This window comes from Leucoraja erinacea, chromosome 25 (genome assembly GCF_028641065.1).
Source record: "Leucoraja erinacea ecotype New England chromosome 25, Leri_hhj_1, whole genome shotgun sequence".
NCBI lineage: Eukaryota > Metazoa > Chordata > Chondrichthyes > Rajiformes > Rajidae > Leucoraja > Leucoraja erinaceus.
The window spans coordinates 3,443,532-3,464,915 of NC_073401.1; the positions used below are offsets into that span (position 1 = coordinate 3,443,532).

General features: G+C 40.5%; 1 protein-coding gene across 5 annotated transcripts in view; it reads left to right on the plus strand.

Annotated features, from left to right (window-relative positions):
- taok3a (TAO kinase 3a) overlaps positions 1 to 21,169 on the plus strand; it is a 129,626-nt gene extending 108,457 nt beyond the window's left edge. For all 5 annotated transcript variants that reach the window (XM_055655580.1, XM_055655585.1, XM_055655582.1 and 2 more), the window contains 4 exons: positions 1,472 to 1,711; positions 14,673 to 14,885; positions 17,097 to 17,279; positions 20,103 to 21,169. In XM_055655580.1, the coding sequence (XP_055511555.1) occupies positions 1,472 to 1,711; positions 14,673 to 14,885; positions 17,097 to 17,279; positions 20,103 to 20,264 (798 nt within the window). In that variant the 3' untranslated portion in view covers positions 20,265 to 21,169. The remainder of the gene's footprint in view (positions 1 to 1,471; positions 1,712 to 14,672; positions 14,886 to 17,096; positions 17,280 to 20,102) is intronic.
- Positions 21,170 to 21,384: the final 215 nt, after the last annotated feature.

Consider the following 21,384-nt stretch of genomic DNA (forward strand, 5'->3'; position numbering starts at 1 on the left):
TATTCCAATTTTAATATTTTCAACCTCACCGAGTGCCTCCCAGCTTTCACAAAAGGTGAGCATGCCCTCCAACCATGCTTCCAGTTGAAGGCTGTCAAGATGTTCGTGGATCGGACCACAGTGGCCCACGGTTATTGTCATTAGTCTCAAGTTCCTCCTCGGAGAAAGCGATTTCCGGGCAGCTTTTTAATTCCACATTCAGCAGAGAAGTGTGGGGTCTGTTTGGCAGACTGAATGCAGCTTAATTCAGCCCAAAGTCTTTTGCACGTAAACAATTTTATAGAAATATTGTTTTAAATTCGCCTCCTGTTTTATTTAATCAAAGCTAGAATTACTTCAACATTTCTTTGTGTAGGAAGGAACTGTAGATGCTGGTTTACACTGAATAAAGACACAAAATGCTGGAGTAACTCAGCAGGACAGGCAGCATCTATGGAAAGAAGGAATGGGTGACGTTTCGGTTCGAGACCCCTCTTCAGACTGACAGTCAGGGGAATGGGAGACAGATTAATTTATTTGGAAGGTTTCATATATAGACAGCAAAATGCACATCAGATAGTAATGTTGAATCCGACACAAGGAAATAATCTGTAAGGAAAGTCATTTCCATCACCTTAAATAATTTAAGGGCAAAATGCTTTTGATTTTATACTTGGCCATTTATATTTGTATATGAGAGAATGGGCAAGAATTGCATTGTAATTTACTGTTAGAACATCTCTTGGGAGCAGATTTGGTGATATGCTTGAGTGCATAATTGAAATTTGGAGCTTGCATTGAAATTTCTGATAAGACACTCAAGTATTCTGACTTTTTTTTGCTTGAACAGTTTTTATAAAGTTAAACAAAAACTAAAAATTCTGGAAATACTCAGCAAGTCGGGCAGCATCTGAGAGAAAAAGAGCATAATTTCAGGTTTTTTCACCTTTTTTTCATCTAAGCTAGGAAAAGTTAGAAATCAAACAAAACTGAAGAGTAGAGAGGGGGGAAAGTCATGTCCAAATTGATCACTTACTGTTAATATGCCTTCACCACCCTCTTTCAGTTGGCACGAACACCATCTGTATTATTTAGTCTCTCTCATTCTTTACCGTATTGCAGACATTTCCATTTCCTCCACCCCCACTCTGCAGTTTGTCTTCTGATTTTTTTTGATTTTTTTTACTCCCTCTAGTTCCAATGAAACATTGTCAGCCTGAAATGTGAACTGTGGTTATTTCTCCATGGGTGTTGTCTATTTTCCAGCATTTTTTTAATTTTATTTCTGATTAATAGCATCTGCAGTTTTTGGCTTTTTGCTTGTCTGGATTTTACTATTGATGCCGACTGTAATTTGTGTATTTAAATTGTCAACATAAAGCTAATTGTGTGCTGACAACATATGGAATTGTATCAATTGTTTAAAAACGTCCAGTTGCTGAATTTACTGGGCTGTTTTTCAAAGCGTTTAATATCATTGCTTACCTTGCAGGAAGTGAATAAGAAGCAGACACAGAAGGAGATGGAACATGCCATGTTAATTCGACATGATGAGTCTACGCAAGAGCTGGAGTTCCGACAACTGAACATGTTGCAGAGATTACGGATTGATCTCATTCGTTTGCAGCATCAGACTGAGCTGGAGAATCAAACAGAGTACAATACACGCCGAGAACGGGAGTTACACCGAAAACATGTCCTGGAACTCCGACAGCAGCCAAAGAGCCTAAAGGTAAGGATGGAACGTCCTCTGGTATTGGTGTTAGGAAATGGCCAGGAGTCTGCATTTGACCAATGGAATCATTGGTTTTGCACTTTTCCTATACCTCGTGATTAGAATATAGCCATGCAGACAACTCAAAATTCTCAAATGAATGCAAATGCGTTTGGCTTACTTTAGTTTAGTTTAGAGATTTTACGCCGAAACAAGCCCTTCTGCCCACCGAGTCCACGCTGGCCAGCGATCCCCGCACATTTTCACTATCCTACACACATACACTAGGAACAATTTACAATTATACCAAAGCCAATTAGGCTACAAACCTGTGTGTCTTGAAGTGTGGGAGGAAACCGGAGAAAACCCGCGCTGTCACGGGGAGAACGTACAGACTCTGTACAGACAAGCATCCTTAGTCAGGATCGGACCCGTGTCTCTGGCGCTATAAGGCAGCATCTCTAACACTGTCAGCCTCTTTTCATGTTGTTGTAAATGCTGTTAAGGCCAATCAAAGAATACCACAAATAATAACTGCCACCTGTGGCCATTTATCTTGTGGATTTCATTGAGAGCAAGTGAATTTTGCAGATCTGAAATCAAACTCTGCATTTATATTTAAAAATGGTGTCAACCTTTACCCAGACATGAATTGTCCCATGACACCAATGTCAAAGCCACTTAAAATGATGGATGCCATGCCAGAAATAAATCTTGAACCAACAGAAGTTCCAAAGGCCCATGATAAAATATTTCACAATAGTTGATTACAGAAAATTAGATCCTGTGGGATGGAAAGTAATAATATCACAAATGTGTTCTTCCTGAAGTTGCACAAAGGTTTGCAGAATAATGGGAACTGGGTTAGCCAATGGAAAGATTGATTGGACGAGCTCAGTACTACTTACAATTTTGAAAGTAAAGAAGTTGACCCCAGGGATTTATCATATCTTTTACATGGGTTTAACAGTATAACACTGGATGGGTGCATTTTCAAGATGGGGTTGCCCAAACCAAAGTTTGAATAAATAGTTGCACTAGTAGGTCTGAGAAAAGGATTATTATTTTTGCACTGGGAAGGATGTAAAACTTTGGACTTCACTCCAGAACTGCATTGCTGAGTATATTTAAGATTGGTACCTTATTTGGATTTGAAGAGTATGGCAGAGAAAGTTCTGAAGACAAAGACAATACTCCTATTTCTTCAAAGATGTTTTATGACAGTTAATTTTTCAGGAAGACAGTGATGTTGGTTATACGATACCGGGACTAGTCGTCTATATCCATTAGCCTGAATTAATATGAATGGGTTGCTGTTACAATCATTTGGGTTACATTTATTTGTAGTTTATTTGGACTCTAAATCTTTGGTATTCTATTGTCGAAGATATTTACCTAACCACAGCCTTTGTAGATCAGTAAACTGGATATCATTTTGTAGGACATAATTTATTGTTTGCCATTATTACACAACTCGAAAATAGAAAAACTAAAAGATAAAAGAGTAAGCTTTAAGGATAAGCATAAGTTCCATGTATGCGATTTTTTTCGGCGACTGCCAGCACCCGTCATAGTCGCAGCAGGTCGCTGAAAATTTTCAACATTGGGAGACAGTCCAGGGGGGGATCGGGGGCACTCAGCAGGGCCGGTTCAGAGCCGCTATAGCTCTGGGAATGAAGCTGTTCCTGAGTCTGGAGGTTCGGGCGTAGAAGGCCTTGTAATGTCTGCCGGAGGGAAGTACTTCGCACAGTCCATTACAAGGGTGTGAGAAGTCTTTATGGATGCTGACGGCCTTCCTGAGGCACCGTATGTGGTAGATGCCCTACAAGTCTGGTAGCTGTGTCCCAATAATCTTCTGGCTCTCTGTGGACGACGCGCTGAAGAGCTCTCCTCTCCGCCTCCATGCAGCTGAGATACCACACAGAGATGCCATACGTTAATATGCTCTCTGTGGTGCAGCGGTAGAAGGTTGTCAGCAGCTGTTGGGGCAGACCAGTCTTTTTTAATGTCCTCAGGAAGAACAGTCGTTGCTGTGCCTTCTTGACCAGCGCAGCGGTGTTGGTAGACCATGTGAGGTCCTCTGAAATGTGAGATCCCAGAAACTTAAAGCTGGACATTCTCTTCACACTTTCCCCGTAGATGGAAATTGGGGCGTATTCTCCATTATGGGACCTCCTGAAGTCAATAATCAGCTCCTTGGTCTTGGAGGTGTTTGGTGACAAGTTGTTACGTGCGCACCAGTCCGCCAGGTTCTGCACCTCCGCTCGGTATTTTGTTTCATCACCGTTGGTGATGAATTTAGACAGATACTGTTTAAAAGGGGTACAATACCTACGACATCCTGGAGTTGAACGCACATAAATATTTGAATATGACGAGAATAATTGAGTTTATGCGTAATGTATTGCAATTACCTTGGGACAATGGTTAAGTTACCAGACCAATAACCTATAATCTGAAACTAAAACCCAGAGGCCAGAATTAAAATCCCAACATAGCAGCTGTGGAATTGAATCATCTGGTGTATAACAATAAATAATAACCTTAGTAAAGATGACCACAAAACTAGTGGATTGTAATAAATAGTATCTGATTCCCTAATACCCTAAGCAGAAGAAATCTGCCATCCTTAATAACTATTAATTTGCTTCTGAAGTTACCTCTTATTCCACTTGGTGGTAGTACAACTGCAGTATTAAAACAGTAGAGGATTAAACTCGGACAGCTCGGTATCGACCGTAGCATTGAGACTCAACATTGCCTCATTGCTTCAGGCACAATCGACCGTACAAAGGTATCCTGTCAAACATCTGGCTTCTGGAGTCTCCCTTGTGCAACATAGACTTATTTACATATTCAAATTACGGACAGTGTGCCGGACTCCTCCATCACCGTCATGTGCCACTGGCAGGCCAAGGCACCAGAGGAGCCGGCACACAGACCTACATGAGGAAGGTAACCCCGAGAGTCATAAACATTGATTTCCAGACCACATGAAGTCACATAGCATCAGCTGAAACGAGGGCAAGGAAATATGTTTCTGATTGCCGCCATCCCCTCTCAGCTCGTGTATCAGTGTTCCTCCATATTGAACAATAGTTGAAAAGATGCACTGAAGCCCAGTCACAATACTAACATTATCTAAATGGTGGCTGATTAGGAAAAGGGGAGATGCATCGAGACCTGGGTGTCATGGTACACCAGTCATTGAAAGTAGGCATGCAGGTGCAGCAGGCAGTGAAGAAAGCGAATGGTATGTTAGCTTTCATAGCAAGGCGCTATAGGTGCATCAAATCCAGGACAAACCGACTCAGGAATAGCTGCTTCCCGAGAATTATATCTACCATAAATTCAAATCCACACATGCACTGACTACACCGCCCAACACGGACTTCCATCTGTATACATGTATATATGTATGTAGCGCCGTAGAATTTGTGCACCTATTCCCCCCCCCCCATCTCCCTTCTGTTTTGCTTTTCTGTTTCTTGTTTTTTGTGTAAAATTGTACGTATGCACTGAGTACGAGCAGCTTTCAGTTTCACTGTACATGTATAGTGACAATAAATGGCATATCTATATCTAAAAGGATTTGAGTATAGGAGCAGGGAGGTTCTACTGCAGTTGTACAGGGTCTTGGTGAGACCACACCTGGAGTATTGCGTACAGTTTTGGTCTCCAAATCTGAGGAAGGACATTATTGCCATAGAGGGAGTGCAGAGAAGGTTCACCAGACTGATTCCTGGGATGTCAGGACTGTCTTATGAAGAAAGACTGGATAGGTTTATACTCTCTAGAATTTAGGAAATTGAGAGGGGATCTTATAGAAACTTACAAAATTCTTAAGGGGTTGGACAGGCTAGATGCAGGAAGGTTGTTCCCGATGTTGGGGAAGTCCAGGACAAGGGGTCACAGCTTAAGGATAAGGGGGAAATCCTTTAAAACTGAGATGAGAAAAACTTTTTTCACACAGAGAGTGGTGAATCTCTGGAACTCTCTGCCACAGAGGGTAGTTGAGGCCAGTTCATTGGCTATATTTAAGAGGAAGTTAGATGTGGCCCTTGTGGCTAAGGGGATCAGAGGGTATGGAGAGAAGGCAGGTACGGGATACTGAGTTGGATGATCAGCCATGATCATATTGAATGGCGGTGCAGGCTCAAAGAGCCGAATGGCATACTCCTGCACCTAATTTCTATGTTTCTATGTAAAAATGCACGGGTATGTCCTGATCATAAAATGCAGAGCAATTAACAACCTGAAGATAGACACAAAAAGCTGGAGTAACTCAGCGGGTCAGACAGCATCTATGGAGAAAAGGTGACGTTTCAATAGGTGACGTTTCAATTCAAGACCTTTCTTCAGACATTTGTGTCGTTTGTGTCAATCTTCAGTTTAAACCGACATCTGCAGTTCCTTCCTGCACAATTACAAACCTGATGGTCTACTTTTGATCATCAGCAGATATGAAGGATGTCATTAACATTGCTTGTCGTGCAGTACATACCAATAACTTGCTCGCCAATGATAAGTTTGGGCCTTGGATCTGTTGACTCTTACCCTCATCAGAACCTCAGCCCAAATGTGGACCAGATAAAATAGTGGTTGCAATATACGAGGTCAGGGCCAGGTAACCATTGACAATTAACTCATTTCCTGAAACTCATGACGATTTTCGTCCTTGAGTACTGTGATGAAATACTCTGTATTGAAGCATCTCTGGTCCAAGAGCACACACGAAGTTGAACACTAACGATGGAAAACCAGGACACTTAATCAATAACATATCCAGCTCTCTAAATATTCATTTCTCAATAAATATTTCCCAATAAGGCATTAGGAACATTGAACTCAAGTGGTACACTTCCCTCAAAGTGCACACCATTGTTTCATCAGTGCCTTTTACGTTGCTAGGTTTATATTCTGAAAAGCTCTATCTGATAGTATTGTGGGAGTACTTTCATGAAAAAGGCTGTAATGTTCACAAAGATGATGACCTGCATGCTCACCTGAATGAGATTAATCAGATCCCACAGCATCTTGCCATCTCCCTCCATTATTCTGTATTCCTGTTTTACCTCCCAAAGTGAATTAATTTGTGTTTTTCCATAGAAATTTGCCATAGAAATACCAGCAGACTGTGCCCTTATCGCAACTTGCTTTTCCTTCACCTTGCACCATGAACATAGATTGTAGATAGGTAAAGCCCAGTGTTGATCCCTGTGGTGCCTTCCTAGCTATAGCTTGGCAAGTTTAAAATAATCCATTTATCCTTTTTTTTGTTAATCAATTGGCTATCCATGGTGATGTATTGCCTCCAATGCAGCGACCTCTTGCCATGTGCACTAACCTTTTTTATGCTGCCTTAGCAAACGGCTTTTGGAAACCTAAGTAGACTATTTCTGATTTCCCTCTATCTACCCATCTTGTCTACTTAAACACGTGTCAAATTTGTCATAACGCATCCCATTTCTAAAGCCGCGTTGACTGTATAATTGGATTATGATATTCCAGATGGTTTGCTGCAGCCTCCTTTATTATGAATTGCAACGTTTTCCCATTGTTGCGTTAAGCGATTGGTCTACTGCTTTCTACTTTGTATCCTTCTCCTCCTGCTTCTTTTCTTGAATGAAGACATTTCAGTTATGGTTTTCCAATCTGCAAAGAAGGGAGGACTTTATAAAAGTACTCAAAATGAGCCTAGTCTCATTGGAAATGACTAATGATAAGGTTCAGATGAGGTGGCTTGGTCATTTAGAATATAGAGCATATAGTACAAAAACTGTCCCTTCGGCCCACAATATCAGTGGTGAATATGATGTCTAGTTAAACTAATCTCGCTTGCTGGCAAGTCCATATCCCTGTTTATCCATGTGGCTTTCCAAAATCCTCTTAAATGCCACAATCATATCTGCTTCAATCACTGACCCTGGCAGCATGTTCCAGGCATTCACCACTGTGTTTAAACAAAATAGATTGCCTAGTGCATCTGCATTAAACTTTGCCCTGCCCTCCTTAAAGCCATGTTTTGACATTCCCACCCTGGGGTACAAGTTGTGCCTTGTGTGCTTCTATCAGGTCTCCCCTCGGCATTCATTGCTTCTAAGAAAACAATCCAAGTTTGTCCAATCTCTCCTCATAGCTAATACCTTCTCGTCCAGGCAGTATTCTGATAAACTACTTCTGCACCCTCTCCAAAACCTCCACAGCATTCCTGTAAAGTTTTATAAAAATTGCAACATGATTTCCTGACTCTTATACTCCATACCGATGAAGGCAAGTATACTATATGCTGCCTTTACCACCCCATCCACTTATTTGGCACTTCCAGAGAGTTGTGGACTTGGACCCCATGATCTCTCTGTATATCAATGCTGATAAGGATCTTGTCACTAACTATATAGAACATGGAACAACGCAGCACAGGAATGGGCCTTTTGGGCCGTATTGTGTGCACCGAACATAATGCCAAGTTAAACAGATCGCATTTGCCTGTACATGATCCGTATCCCTCTATTCTTTGCTGAAATAGTGAAACATGGTTGCAGGAGGGCTGTGATTGGAAATTAAATATTCCAGGATTTCGTTGCTTCAGGTGTGATAGAATTGGAGGGGCAAGAGGTGGAGGTGTTGCATTGCTTATCAGGGAAGATATTACAGCAGTGCTTTGGCGGGATAGATTAGAGGGCTCGTCTAGGGAGGCTATTTGGGTGGAACTGAGAAATGGGAAAGGGGTAGCAACACTTATAGGGGTGTATTATAGACCGCCAAATGGGAAGCGAGAATTGGAAGAACAAATATGTAAGGAGATTGCAGATATTAGTAGTAAGCACAAGGTAGTGATTGTGGGAGATTTCAATTTTCCACACATAGACTGGGAAACACATTCTGTAAATGGGCTGGATGGTTTGCAGTTTGTAAAATGTGTGCAGGATAGTTTTTTGCAACAATACATAAAAGTACCTACTAGAGAAGGGGCGGTACTGGACCTCCTGTTAGGAAATGAGATGGGTCAGGTGGCAGAGGTATGCGTTGGGTAACAGTTCGGGTCCAGTGATCACAATACCATTAGTTTCAATATAATTATGGAGAGGGACAAAACTGGACCTAGGGTTGAGATTTTTGATTGGAGAAAGGCTAACTTTGAGGAGATGCAAAAGGATTTAAAAGGAGTAAATTGGGACAGTTTGTTTTATGGGAAAGATGTGGAAGAGAAATGGAGTACATTTAAAGGTGAAATTTTAAGAGTACAGAATCTTTATGTCCCTGTTCGGTTGAAAGGAAATCGTAAAAATTGTAAAGAGCCATGGTTTTCAAGGGAAATTGGACACTTGGTTCGGAAAAAGAGGGAGATCTACAATAATTATAGGCAGCATGGAGTAAATGAGGTGCTTGAGGAGTATAAAGAATGTAAAAAGAATCTTAAGAAAGAAATTAGAAAAGCTAAAAGAAGATATGAGGTTGCTTTGGCAAGTAAGGTAAAAGTAAATCCGAAGGGTTTCTACCACTATATTAATAGCAAAAGGATAACGAGGGATAAAATTGGTCCATTAGAGAGTCAGAGTGGACAACTATCTGCAGAGCCAAAAGAGATGGGGGAGATATTGAACAGTTTCTTTTCTTCAGTATTCACCAAGGAGAAGGATATTGAATTATGTGAGGTAAGGGAAACAAGTAGAGTAGCTATGGAAACTATGAGGATCAAAGAAGAGGAAGTACTGACACTTTTGAGAAATATAAAAGTGGATAAGTCTCCAGGTCCGGACAGGATATTCCCTAGGACATTGAGGGAAGTTAGTGTAGAAATAGCAGGGGCTATGGCAGAAATATTTCAAATGTCATTAGAAACGGGAATAGTGCCGGAGGATTGGCGTACTGCGCATGTTGTTCCATTGTTTAAAAAGGGGCCTAAGAGTAAACCTAGCAATTATAGACCTGTTAGTTTGACGTCAGTGGTGGGCAAATTAATGGAAAGAATACTTAGAGATAATATATATAAGCATCTGGATAAACAGGGTCTGATTAGGAACAGTCAACATGGATTTGTGCCTGGAAGGTCTTGTTTAACTAATCTTCTTGAATTTTTTGAAGATGTTACACGGGAAATTGATGAGGGTAACGCAGTGGATGTTGTGTATATGGACTTCAGTAAGGCCTTTGACAAGGTTCCTCATGGAAGGTTGGTTAACAAGGTTCAATGGTTGGGTATTAATGGTAGAGAGTAGCAAGATGGATTCAACAGTGGCTGAATGGGAGATGCCAGAGAGTAATGGTGGATGGTTGTTTGTCAGGTTGGAGGCCAGTGACGAGTGGGGTGCCACAGGGATCTGTGTTGGGTCCACTGTTGTTTGTCATGTACATCAATGATCTGGATGATGGTGTGGTAAAATGGGATTAGTAAGTATGTAGATGATACTAAGATAGGTGGGGTTGCGGGTAATGAAGTAGAGTTTCAAAGTCTACAGAGAGATTTATGCCAGTTGGAAGAGTGGGCTGAAAGATGGCAGATGGGAGTTTAATGCTGATAAGTGTGAGGTGCTACATCTTGGCAGGACAAATCAAAATAGGACGTACATGGTAAATGGTAGGAAATTGAAGAATGTAGGTGAACACTTGACTTGACTTGACTTGAACTTGACTTGAACAGAGGGATTTGGGAATAACTGTGCACAGTTCCCTGAAAGTGGAATCTCATGTAGATAGGGTGGTAAAGAAAGCTTTTGGTGTGCTGGCCTTTATAAATCAGAGCATTGAGTATAGAAGTTGGGATGTAATGTTAAAATTGTACAAGGCATTGGTGAGGCCAATTCTGGAGTATGGTGTACAGTTTTGGTCGCCTAATTATAGGAAGGATGTCAACAAAATAGAGAGAGTACAGAGGAGATTTACTAGAATGTTGCCTGGGTTTCAGCAACTAAGTTACAGAGAAAGGTTGAACAAGTTAGGGCTTTATTCTTTGGAGCGCAGAAGGTTAAGGGGGGACTTGATAGAGGTTTTTAAAATGATGAGAGGGATAGACAGAGTTGACGTGGAAAAGCTTTTCCCACTGAGTAGGGAAGATTCAAACAAGGGGACATGACATGAGAATTAAGGGACTGAAGTTTAGGGGTAACATGAGGGGGAACTTCTTTACTCAGAGAGTGGTAGCTGTGTGGAATGAGCTTCCAGTGAAGGTGGTGGAGGCAGGTTCGTTTTTATCATTTAAAAATAAATTGGATAGTTATATGGATGGAAAGGGAATGGAGGGTTATGGTCTGAGCACAGGTATATGGGACTAGGGGAGATTATGTGTTCGGCAAGGACTAGAAGGGTCGAGATGGCCTGTTTCCGTGCTGTAATTGTTATATGGTTATTATATGGTTATTCCTCGCAAGTCCATATGCTTATCTAAGATCTATTAAACACCACTATCAAAAAGTGCATTCGGAAAGTATTCAGACCCCTTCACTTTTTCCACATTTTGTTACGTTACAGCCTTATTCTAAAATGGATTAAATTCTTTTTTTTTTATCAGCAATCTACACACAATAACCCACAATAAAAAAGTGAAAACAGGTGTTTAGAAATGTTTGCAAAATAATTAAAAATAAAGAACTGAAATATCACATTTACATAAGTATTCAGACCCTTTACTCAGTACTTTGTTAAGGCACCTTTGGCAGTGATTACAGCCTCAAGTCTTCTTGGGTATCACGCTACAAGCTTGGCACACCTGTATTTGGGTAATTTATCTCATTCTTCTCTGCAGATCCTCTCAAGCTCTGTCAGGTTGGATGGGGAGTGTCGATGCACATCTATTTTCAGATCCCTCCAGAGATGTTCGATCGGGTTCAAGTCCGGGCTCTGGCCGGGCCATTTACGGACATTCACAGACTTGTCACAAAGCCACTCTTGCGTTGTCTTGGACGTGAGCTTTAGGTCGTTGTCCTGTTGGAAGGTGAACGTCTGCCCCAGTCCGAGGTCCTGAACGCTCTGGAGCAGGTTTTCATCGATCTCTCTATACTTTGTTCCGTTCATCTTTACCTCGATCCTGACTGGTCTCCCAGTTCCTACCGCTGAAAAACATCCCTACAGCATGATGCTGCCACCACAATGCTTCACCGTAGATATGGTATTGGCCAGGTGATGAGCGGTGCCTGGTTTCCTCCAGATGTGACACTTGGCATTCAGGCCAAAGAGTTCAATCTTGGTTTCATCAGGCCAGGGAATCTTGTTTAGGTGCCTTTTGGCAAACGCCAAGCGGGCTGTCATGTGCCTTTAACTGAGGAGTGGCTTCTGTCTGGCCACTCTACAATAAAGGCCTGAGTGCTGCAGATATAGTTGTCCTTCTGGAAGTTTCTCCCATCTCCACAGAGGAACTCTGGAGCTTTGTCAGAGTGACCATCGGGTTCTTGGTCACCTCCCTGAATATGTTAGTAAGTCTCTATCCTAAGGCCCTTCTCCTTCGATTGCTCAGTTTGGCCAGGCTCTATGGTGGTTTCAAAAGTTCTATTTAAGAATGACGGAGGCCACTGTGCTCTTTGGGACCTGCAATGCTCCAAAAAATGTTTTCCCCAGATCTGTGCCTCAACACAATCTTGTCTCGGAGGTCTACAGACAATTCGTCTTCATGGCTTGTTTTTTGCTCTGACATGCACTGTCAACGGTGGGACCTTATATAGACATGTGTGTGCCTTTCCAAGTCATGTACAATCAATTTAATTTACCACTTGTAGACTCCTATCAAGTTGTAGAAACATCTCAAGGATAATCAATGGAAACACGATGCACCAAAGCTCAATTTTGAGAGTCACAGCAAAGGGTCTGAATACTTACGTAAATGTGATATTTCAGTTATTTATTTTTAATTATTTTGCAATAATTACTAAACACCTGTTTTTGTTTTTATATTATGAGGTATTGTGCGTAGATTGATGATTTAAAAAAAATGACTAACCAATTTTAGAATAAGGCTGTAATGTAACAAAATGTGGAAAAAGTGAAAGGGCCTGAATACTTTCTCAATGCACTGTATATGCCTCCACTACCACCGATGGCAATGCCTTCCAGGCCCCCACTTTCTGTGTGTAAAAAAAAAAAAAAAAAAAAAAAATCCCTGCACATCTCCTTGAAGCCTTCCCCCCCTCACCTCCCCCTCGATCTCAAACTGTCCTAGCATATTTGCATTCTCCATATTTGTATTTTCCACACTGATCTCACTGTCCTCCAAGTCCTTCTCTGTGAATGAAGATACAATGTACTTCTTTAGCACCTCACCTGCATCCTTTGTCTCCAGGCATGGATCTCCTCTATTATCCTTGAGCGGCCCTACCTTCTCCATGGTCACCCTCTTGTTTTTAACATATCTTCAGAAAGCCTCGTCAAAGACATTTCATGGCCTTTCCAATTGCCCGCTTGAGTTCTTTCCTACTCTCCTTATAGTCCTCAAGTTTTAACCTCTTTGGTCATCTACGGTTCCTTGCCTTCCTTATCTCTCCCCCTTACTGGAACATGCTGATCCTGAACTTTGATCAGCTGGTCTGTAAACGACTCCCATACGTCAGATGTGGATTGACCCAATAACAACTGCTCCCAACCTGCCCTCCCTAGCTCCTGCCTAATGATGTTGTAATCTGCTTTGCCCAAATTAAGTACCTTCCCCCAAAACCAGCATTTTGTGTCATGCTTCAGTGTAAACCAGGTCCTTCCTACATATCTTGTCAGTGACTTGGTTAGGTAAAAGTTCTATAGGTTTTGGTAATGTACAGAAATCATCAAATTTGTTCAAAAATGTTCCGTAAAATTCCTATGTCATTTTTTTAGTTGCCCTGTCACTCCTAGCGGGATTGTGGTTAACCAAGTTGATGCCAATAATAATCTTGATCTCATTATAAAGAAGCTGTAGCCGACAATTTTTTTGCTTTACTTTTCATTCACATGCTTATAATCACAGCAAACTTGTTAAACGTGCAATACTCACTCAGCATGGTTGTGCGTTCAGCCTTTCTGGTAATGATTTGGAAAGTTAAACTGAAATTCTGAATAACTAACTATTGCACTCTGAAAGAGGAGCATCCAAGATATATTTGTGTAATATGTGCTGTTATGCTTTAAGACGGATGTTATCAATAGATCAACCAGTAATGTCTTAAATTATAAGTTATACCTCAATCAACTGAATACTTTCAATCTGCATAATGTACCTTTAAAAGTCTTTGCATCCGTATTTAAGTTAATTAATCCGGATAAATATTCTGCATGTTCTACATTTCTTAAGATGTTAATTTAGTGGGAGTCATTAATATAAACAGAAAAAAATCCAATGAATGGAAACAAAATGTGGTGGAATACTGCAGGTTTAATAAAAAAGATCTGAAGGCATATACAGTATGAGAGTGTTTGTGGGTGGGCATCAATGAACGGCTGGGATGGAGAGAAGCAAGTGAGTGTCTGCAGAGAGCAAGAAAGATTGAATGGGTCAAAAATGATTTTTGCCATCTGAGATGGGATAAAGGTAACATCTACATGAGGAGATGAAAATAGAAAATTAATAAGGACAGGCGTAAAATTCTGCTGAAACTAGAATATAAACTATTGCATTTGTCAGAAAACGAAATCAATGAAAAACATTGGTAATACACAGCAGGTCAGGCAGCATCAGTGGAGACAAATGATCTTTTGTCAGAACTAGCCGATCTTTCCAGCTCGGTCAGAACTAGACAACAGATCTCCAACCTGCCATGTTAATTTACTTATTCTCCACAGATGCTGAATGACCTGGATAGTTTTGGCATTTTCTGTTTTTATAAGTGTTTGCCCCATTTGTGTTTTCAAGTAATTTTTTATATTTTGCAATACCGATTTTTAAATAGTACAATTTTTAATATAAATAGTTTTCTGCCCACGACATAGTACACTGTTCTATGTAATTTAAGTAGTTCCTTAAACCGGGCAACATGGTCTTGTATAGACTAATGTGACCTTAACTTATAATTCTGCGCAGGCTATGGAGTTACAGATCAAAAAGCAATTCCAAGACACGTGTAAAGTCCAAACGAAGCAGTACAAAGCACTGAGGAACCACCAGCTGGAGGTAACTCCAAAAAGTGACCACAAGATGGTCCTAAAAGCACTTAAAGAGGAACAGACTCGGAAACTGGCGATCCTGGCAGAACAGTATGAACAAAGTATCAATGAGATGATGGCCTCACAGGCGGTATGTGTTTCATTTTCTATGCAGTTTGAATAGCAGTACAGTGAACCTTTGTTTTAACAGACCCCTTTTATAATGGGTTTTGGTTATAGCAGTTGGACCTGCCGACGCCACCCCTGGCTTGTGCCGCCTCCCCGGCTGCTTACAGCTCCAGCTTCCAACGCTACCCCAGCTCACAGGGTGCATCAGCGAACCCTTCACCCACTGCACACGGCTGCTGTTGAGGCTCATGTTGTAGCCCATGTGGACAGCGCTTTCTTCGGGCCACTGACCAGGCATGCTCGATCACCGTGGGGATCCCTCCCCTCTCACCAGCTGCCACTTCTTCCTGTCGGCCCATCGCTTTGTTTGCTCCGCCTCCACCGTCTCCTCCTCCCCATCCTGTCGCTTTGTCCACTCGGCCTCTTCTTCACCTCCCCACCCCCCTCCTCCACTTGAGAGTTTATTTAATGGTGAGTGTTGATGGAAGTTACTTAAAGTAGCCAAATCACCATTCGAGAGAATCAGTAACATTTAACCAAAAGTTACTCACTTGTCCATGGAGGTTGCATGTAGAATGCCAGCAAATATGAACCAGTCCGTTTAATACCAGTGCGGTAAATTTTAGAAATGGTAATCTGGAAAAGAATTAGCAGTCATTTAAGAAAGTATAGATTGGAAAGTATAGAAATTGTAATAGGCAAATCCTGTCTGTCAAACTTAAAATACAATGTTCTGATTGGTGAAAGGAACTGGTGAGGAGAGTATGCATATGTCAGCTTCTAAAAGGCATTTGATAAAGTTCCACATAATGCAGATCGATCAGCATTGAAGCCCGTAGAATGAAGAGAATAGAGCAGCATGGGTAGAAGAATGGTTCTGTCAGGAAATGGTTAGCAAATGGTTGTTTTACATACTGGAGGGCAGTGTGCCGTGGTGTTTCTCAGATGTTAGGTATTTTTCTTTACACGCATTAATAATTTGGATGTACAGGATACAATTTACAAATTAGTTCATGACATAAAGCACAGAAGTGCTATTGACCATAAGGATTGTGAAAGACTTCAAGGAAATGAAGACAGGCTGTGTGCTCACAGAGTAGATGAAATTAAAAATAGTAAAACGCAAAGTGTTACTATTTGAAGGAAAGAATGAAAAAAGGTAAACATAGACCACAAGGGATAATTCTCAGAGTTATAGGAAAAAATCTGAGATGATGTACGTATAGATTGTTGCAGGGCAGGTTGAGAAAGTAGTTATAAGCAAATGTGATGCTGGACTTCATAAATGGTGCCACAGAATATCAGTAAGGAAGTCAGCATGAACTACGAGTCAGTATTGATTTTGACAGATTTGGAATATTTTGTCTTGTTCAAGGTGCCACATTTTAGGAAAGAAGTGAATGCCTTTGAAGGCACTGGAAAACATTATTGAATGTTTGCACTAATGAAGGGCTTTTGCTACATGAATAAACTATAAAGATGGGAGAGTTGAGACCAGATCTAATAGAAGAATTTAAAATCATGAAATGATACAGTCAGCAGTGAAAAATGTTCCTTCGGAGGATGGGTTAAGAACTGGAGCGTACAGAATGAAGATCAACTTCTTCTTGCGAATGGAACATAAACCAAAGGAATGGTTAGACCTCAAGCTGGGTGTTGAGCAGCCAGGTTGTTGTCTATGCGTCAATGTCTGCCAGGCCCTGATCTCCATTTGGTGGGTGGTAGTGCGGGCACCCAGAGATGACATGGTTGGCTGTCTGTTATAAAATGAAGATGATTCAGTGGGAAAAAAAAGTTTAGGAAATAATATTTTGTGTCGCAAGGAATTATAATTGAGAATGTACTATCAGGAAAAAAGTGGAGGCAGATTCAGGTGAGGCATTTGGAAGGAATTGTATGAGTTCATGAAAGGAAAAATACTTGGGAATACAGGTAGAAGCAAAGAAATGAGATGGCTCTTGCAACCAAAATGGACTCTAGGTTAAATGCTGCATCCTGATTTGTCATAGCTACATAGTCTGTCCCAATGCTGCATTATTATTTTAGTATTCTTAGCAATAATTCCAAATATATTAGTAAACATTAATTTATTTTACCACTACTGCCTTGCATTAAGCAACTTCTAGATTAGGCCCCTACGCCTAGAGATTTAATGTACGATTTGGTCGCATTTGCTTTGATTTCAATTTATGGAGGAGTACGATGGTACTGATTCATTTTTTTGGTTAAATAGCTGCGACTGGATGAGGCTCAGGAAGCAGAGTGCCAAGCCCTGAAACATCAGCTTCAGCAGGAAATGGAACTTCTCAATGCCTACCAGAGCAAAATTAAGATGCAGACTGAAGCACAGCATGAGCGAGAGCTTCAGAAACTGGAGCAACTGGTGTCATTGCGCCGAGCACGTCTTGAACAAAAGGTATGTTCAAAATAAGCATGCTTTGCATCTGTAATAGTGTGTGCATTACCAACTTTATAATCGGGTAGAATAATTTATCTTTATAAAATTAAAATGATAAACAACTTAATATGTAGCATTAAGCAAGATCAATTAGATTCTCAGCGGGCTGAAGCTTGCCAAAGATTTTTCCCCCACCCGAGTCGTACCAACTTCAAAGACGTCTTGTTGAATCTCATTGTCTCTACCCGTTTTCATGTAGGCCACAGCTAACAATGACCTGTTTCCTTTATCATCGTTACTTTTTTGAATATCTTTCATTCATATGTTCTATATCTCTCCACATCACCACCCACAGTGTCCTCCATAATGTTTGGGACAAAGACTCATTTATTTATTTGCCTCTGTACTCCACAATTGGAGATTTGTAACAGAAAAAAAATCACGTGTGGTTAAAGTGCACATTGTCAGAATTTAATTAAGGCCATTTTTATACATTTTAGTTTCATCATGTAGAAATTACAAGAGTGTTTATACATAGTCCCCCCATTTCAGGGCACCATAATGTTTGGGACACAGAAATGTCATGTAAATGAAAGTAGTCATGTTTAGTATTTTGTTGCATATCCTTTGCATTCAATGGCTGCTTGAAGTCTGCGATTCATGGACATCACCAGTTGCTGGGTGTCTTCTCTGGTGATGCTCTGCCAAAACTGTATTGCAGCCATCTTTAGCTTATGCTTGTTTTGGGGGCTAGTCCCCTTCAGTTTTCACCTCAGCATATAAAAGGCATGCTCAATTGGGTTCAGATTGGGCGATTGACTTGGCCACTCAATAATTGACCATTTTTTAGCTTTGGAAAAACTCCTTTGTTGCTTTAGCAGTATGTTTGGGATCATTGTCTTGCTGTAGAATGAACTGCCGGCCAATGAGTTTTGAGGCATTTGTTTGAACTTGAGCAGATAGGATGCCTCTATACACTTCAGAATTCATTATGCTACTACCATCAGCAGTTGTGTCATCAATGAAGATAAGTGAGCCAGTACCTTCAGCAGCCCCGCGATCGTGTCTCACAGATGAGGTGGTATGCTTTGGATCTTAGGCAGTTCCTTCTCTCTTCCATACTTTCTCTTGCCACCACTCTGATATGTTAATCTTCCTCTCAACTGTCCACAAGACATTTTTTCCAGAACTGTGGTTGCTCTTTTAAGTACTTCTTGGGAAACTAACCTGGCCTTCCTATTTTTGTGGCTAGCCAGTGGTTTGTATCTTGCAGTGTAGCCTCTGTATTTCTGTTCATGAAGTCTTCTGCGGACAGTGGTCATTGACAAATCCACACCTGACTCCTGAAGAGTGTTTCTGATCTGTCGGGCAGGTGTTTGGGGGGGGTTTCTTTATTATAGAGAGAATTCTTGTCATCAGCTGTGGAGGTCTTCCTTTGTCTGCCAGTCCCTTTGCGATTAGTAAGCTCACCAGTGCTCTCTTTCTTCTTGATGATGTACCAAACAGTTGATTTTGGTAAGCCGAGGTTTGGCTAATGCAGAGCTGCCAAGTAGTACGGATTTTCCGTATTTCGTACGGGAATGCGATAAGAATACTGAAATACGATTTTTCGATGTTAAATACGTTTTTTTTTTTTAAAACGGCCATAGATAATCATAATAACGGGTCACCGCTGTACCAGCTGAGGTGGAAACAACTGAGATTGGCCCGAACATGTTTCATTAACATTTCACTCGCCAATGGAAATGTAATAACCGGTGAAATTGACTTAAGATCTTGCTGCTTAAAAAATGCAAGGATATAAAAAGTCATACTGCACCTCTAAAAATTATAGCAGATTAAGTCTATTAATATTTTAAATTTCAAGATCTGGATGACTATTTTTGTTAGCGTTGATCCACCACAGTGCTTAGGGTTAAGAGGCTGGAACCTCTATCTCTTGTTCTTTCTCATTCTTTCTCTTTTTTTTCTCCCGGAATCATTTGCCGTTTTGCAAAGACAACTGCATCTGCAGTTCCTTCCTATTGAAGAAGAACCCTGGCCCGAAACAACTCCTAATCCTTTCTCTCCACAGATGCCGCCTAGCCCGCTGAGTTCCTCCAGCACTCTGTTTTTTATTTAACTTTTTATTTAATTTTATTTAAATTGAAGAGACACAAAAAGCCGGTGTAACTCAGCGGGACAGGCAGCGACTCTGGAGAGAAGGAATGGGTGACTTTACGGGTCGAGACCCTTCTTCAGACAATCACAAGTACTCACACCGGCAAGAGTTCAGTTCAGTCTGTCCTGAAATGGGGGGACTATGTTTAAACACAGCTGTAATTTCTACATGGTGAAACCAAAATGTATTAAAATACCCTTTAATAAAATCTGACAATGTGCACTATTACAAATCTCAAATTATGGAGTACTGAGGCAAATAAATAAATGATGGGTCTTTGTCCCAAACATTATGGAGGGCACTGTATATCTCACGCTTCCCTGTCTGAAGAAGATCTCAGTCGCGAGCCGAAACCTAACCTATTCCGTTTCTCCACAAGGAAAAGACACAGTCTAACTCGCTGAGTTACTCAAGGTGTCTATCGTTGGTTTCAGCTAGCATCTGCAGTTCCTTCCTCAACATAGATTTCAAGTGCTATGATTTACAAAGCTGTTTGAAAACCGTTAATATTCACCAAACTGGTGGATAGCAACCGCATGGTTGATGTGTTGGAACTATACAAGGGCAAGCTGGAAAGAAACATTAATTTGGAGTCCGAAATTCACTGCTGTATTTCGCGTATCAAGATAAATGTAGAGTATCAGTGTTTGTAATAATTATCTGTTTTGTTTTATTTCAAGATTGAAGAGGAACTTGCTGCACTTCAGAAAGACAGGACCGAGAGAATACGAAATTTATTGGAACGACGAGAAAGAGAAATTGAAAACTTTGATGTGGAAACCCTCAGACTTGGTTTTGGGAATCTGGTTACGCTGGACTATCCGAAGGAAGACTATAGATGAAAAACTATGCCATAATCTCGCCCAGATATCTTAATTGTGGGCTCACTTAGTGAGGGCAGACATCACCTCTGGACTAGTGCCTGTACAGTCCTTAAATTTCCTTATAATCAGGGCCCCATTGTTAATGTTAACAAGAACACTGACCATTTGTTGGTCACCTTTTAAAATGACACAGTATTGATATATGTGCAATCATACTTTTTGTGAAATTGGAAAGCAGGATGTACATTGCTTATCATGCATTACAAATAATTTGTAAATCTGTGCAGAAAGACAAATGTTATTATCTGCAGCCTTATCTTACTCGCTGCTAGCTTTCTTTTGGTATTTATTCATCAGGAAATTTTATTAAGATTGAATAATTTGATACAAAAAATTTGATGTACATGTTGATCATACAAAGTGCTTCTGGGAAATATATAAGAGTTTTAAAACATGCTGGCAAGGGTATCCTGACCCAGTGTTATAAATATATATATAAATAAATAAATCGTTTTCTGCTGTGGCAGAGGATGTGCATACTGTATGTGAATCCTGGGGCCCGAGTAGCACAATAGGGCCAAGGCACTATCACACATATTGTATAGATGGAAATCAAGAGAGCTTTTACTTATTTTCATAAAGTATTTTAATGTTCCTCAAATTAATTTTTTAATATTTTTTTGTTCAAAGTATGGAGGTAAATCTGGTTTTCAGTGGGATCTTCTAATGGAATTTTCCATCTAAATCATAAATACCAAATCATAGATGTTGCTTACTCATACTACAAGCTGTGTATTTTCTTACAAACAAACGAGTAAGATGCTTTACTATTGCATGCCTCCCCAATTTGTTTCAGGTAAAATAGCATGACTGTCAAGGCAAAAGCTTTTAATCATATTTGTAAATAAAAGTGCTCACCACAATCTCTTGTGTTTTTTTAGCCAGGTGCACTAAAATCTGCCATCATTTTTCTTTTCAGCTTCAATTATTGTGGAAGTGTTGAATGGGAATCCTTTGTGGCCTAGTTATGACTATCATCAAAATGTTTGAATTATAATTAAGCGCATCAATGTTGCTAAGATTTGGGATAGTTTTGCAGTGTTGTTTCTTGAAGGTTGTTGTGCCCCTTCACATAATT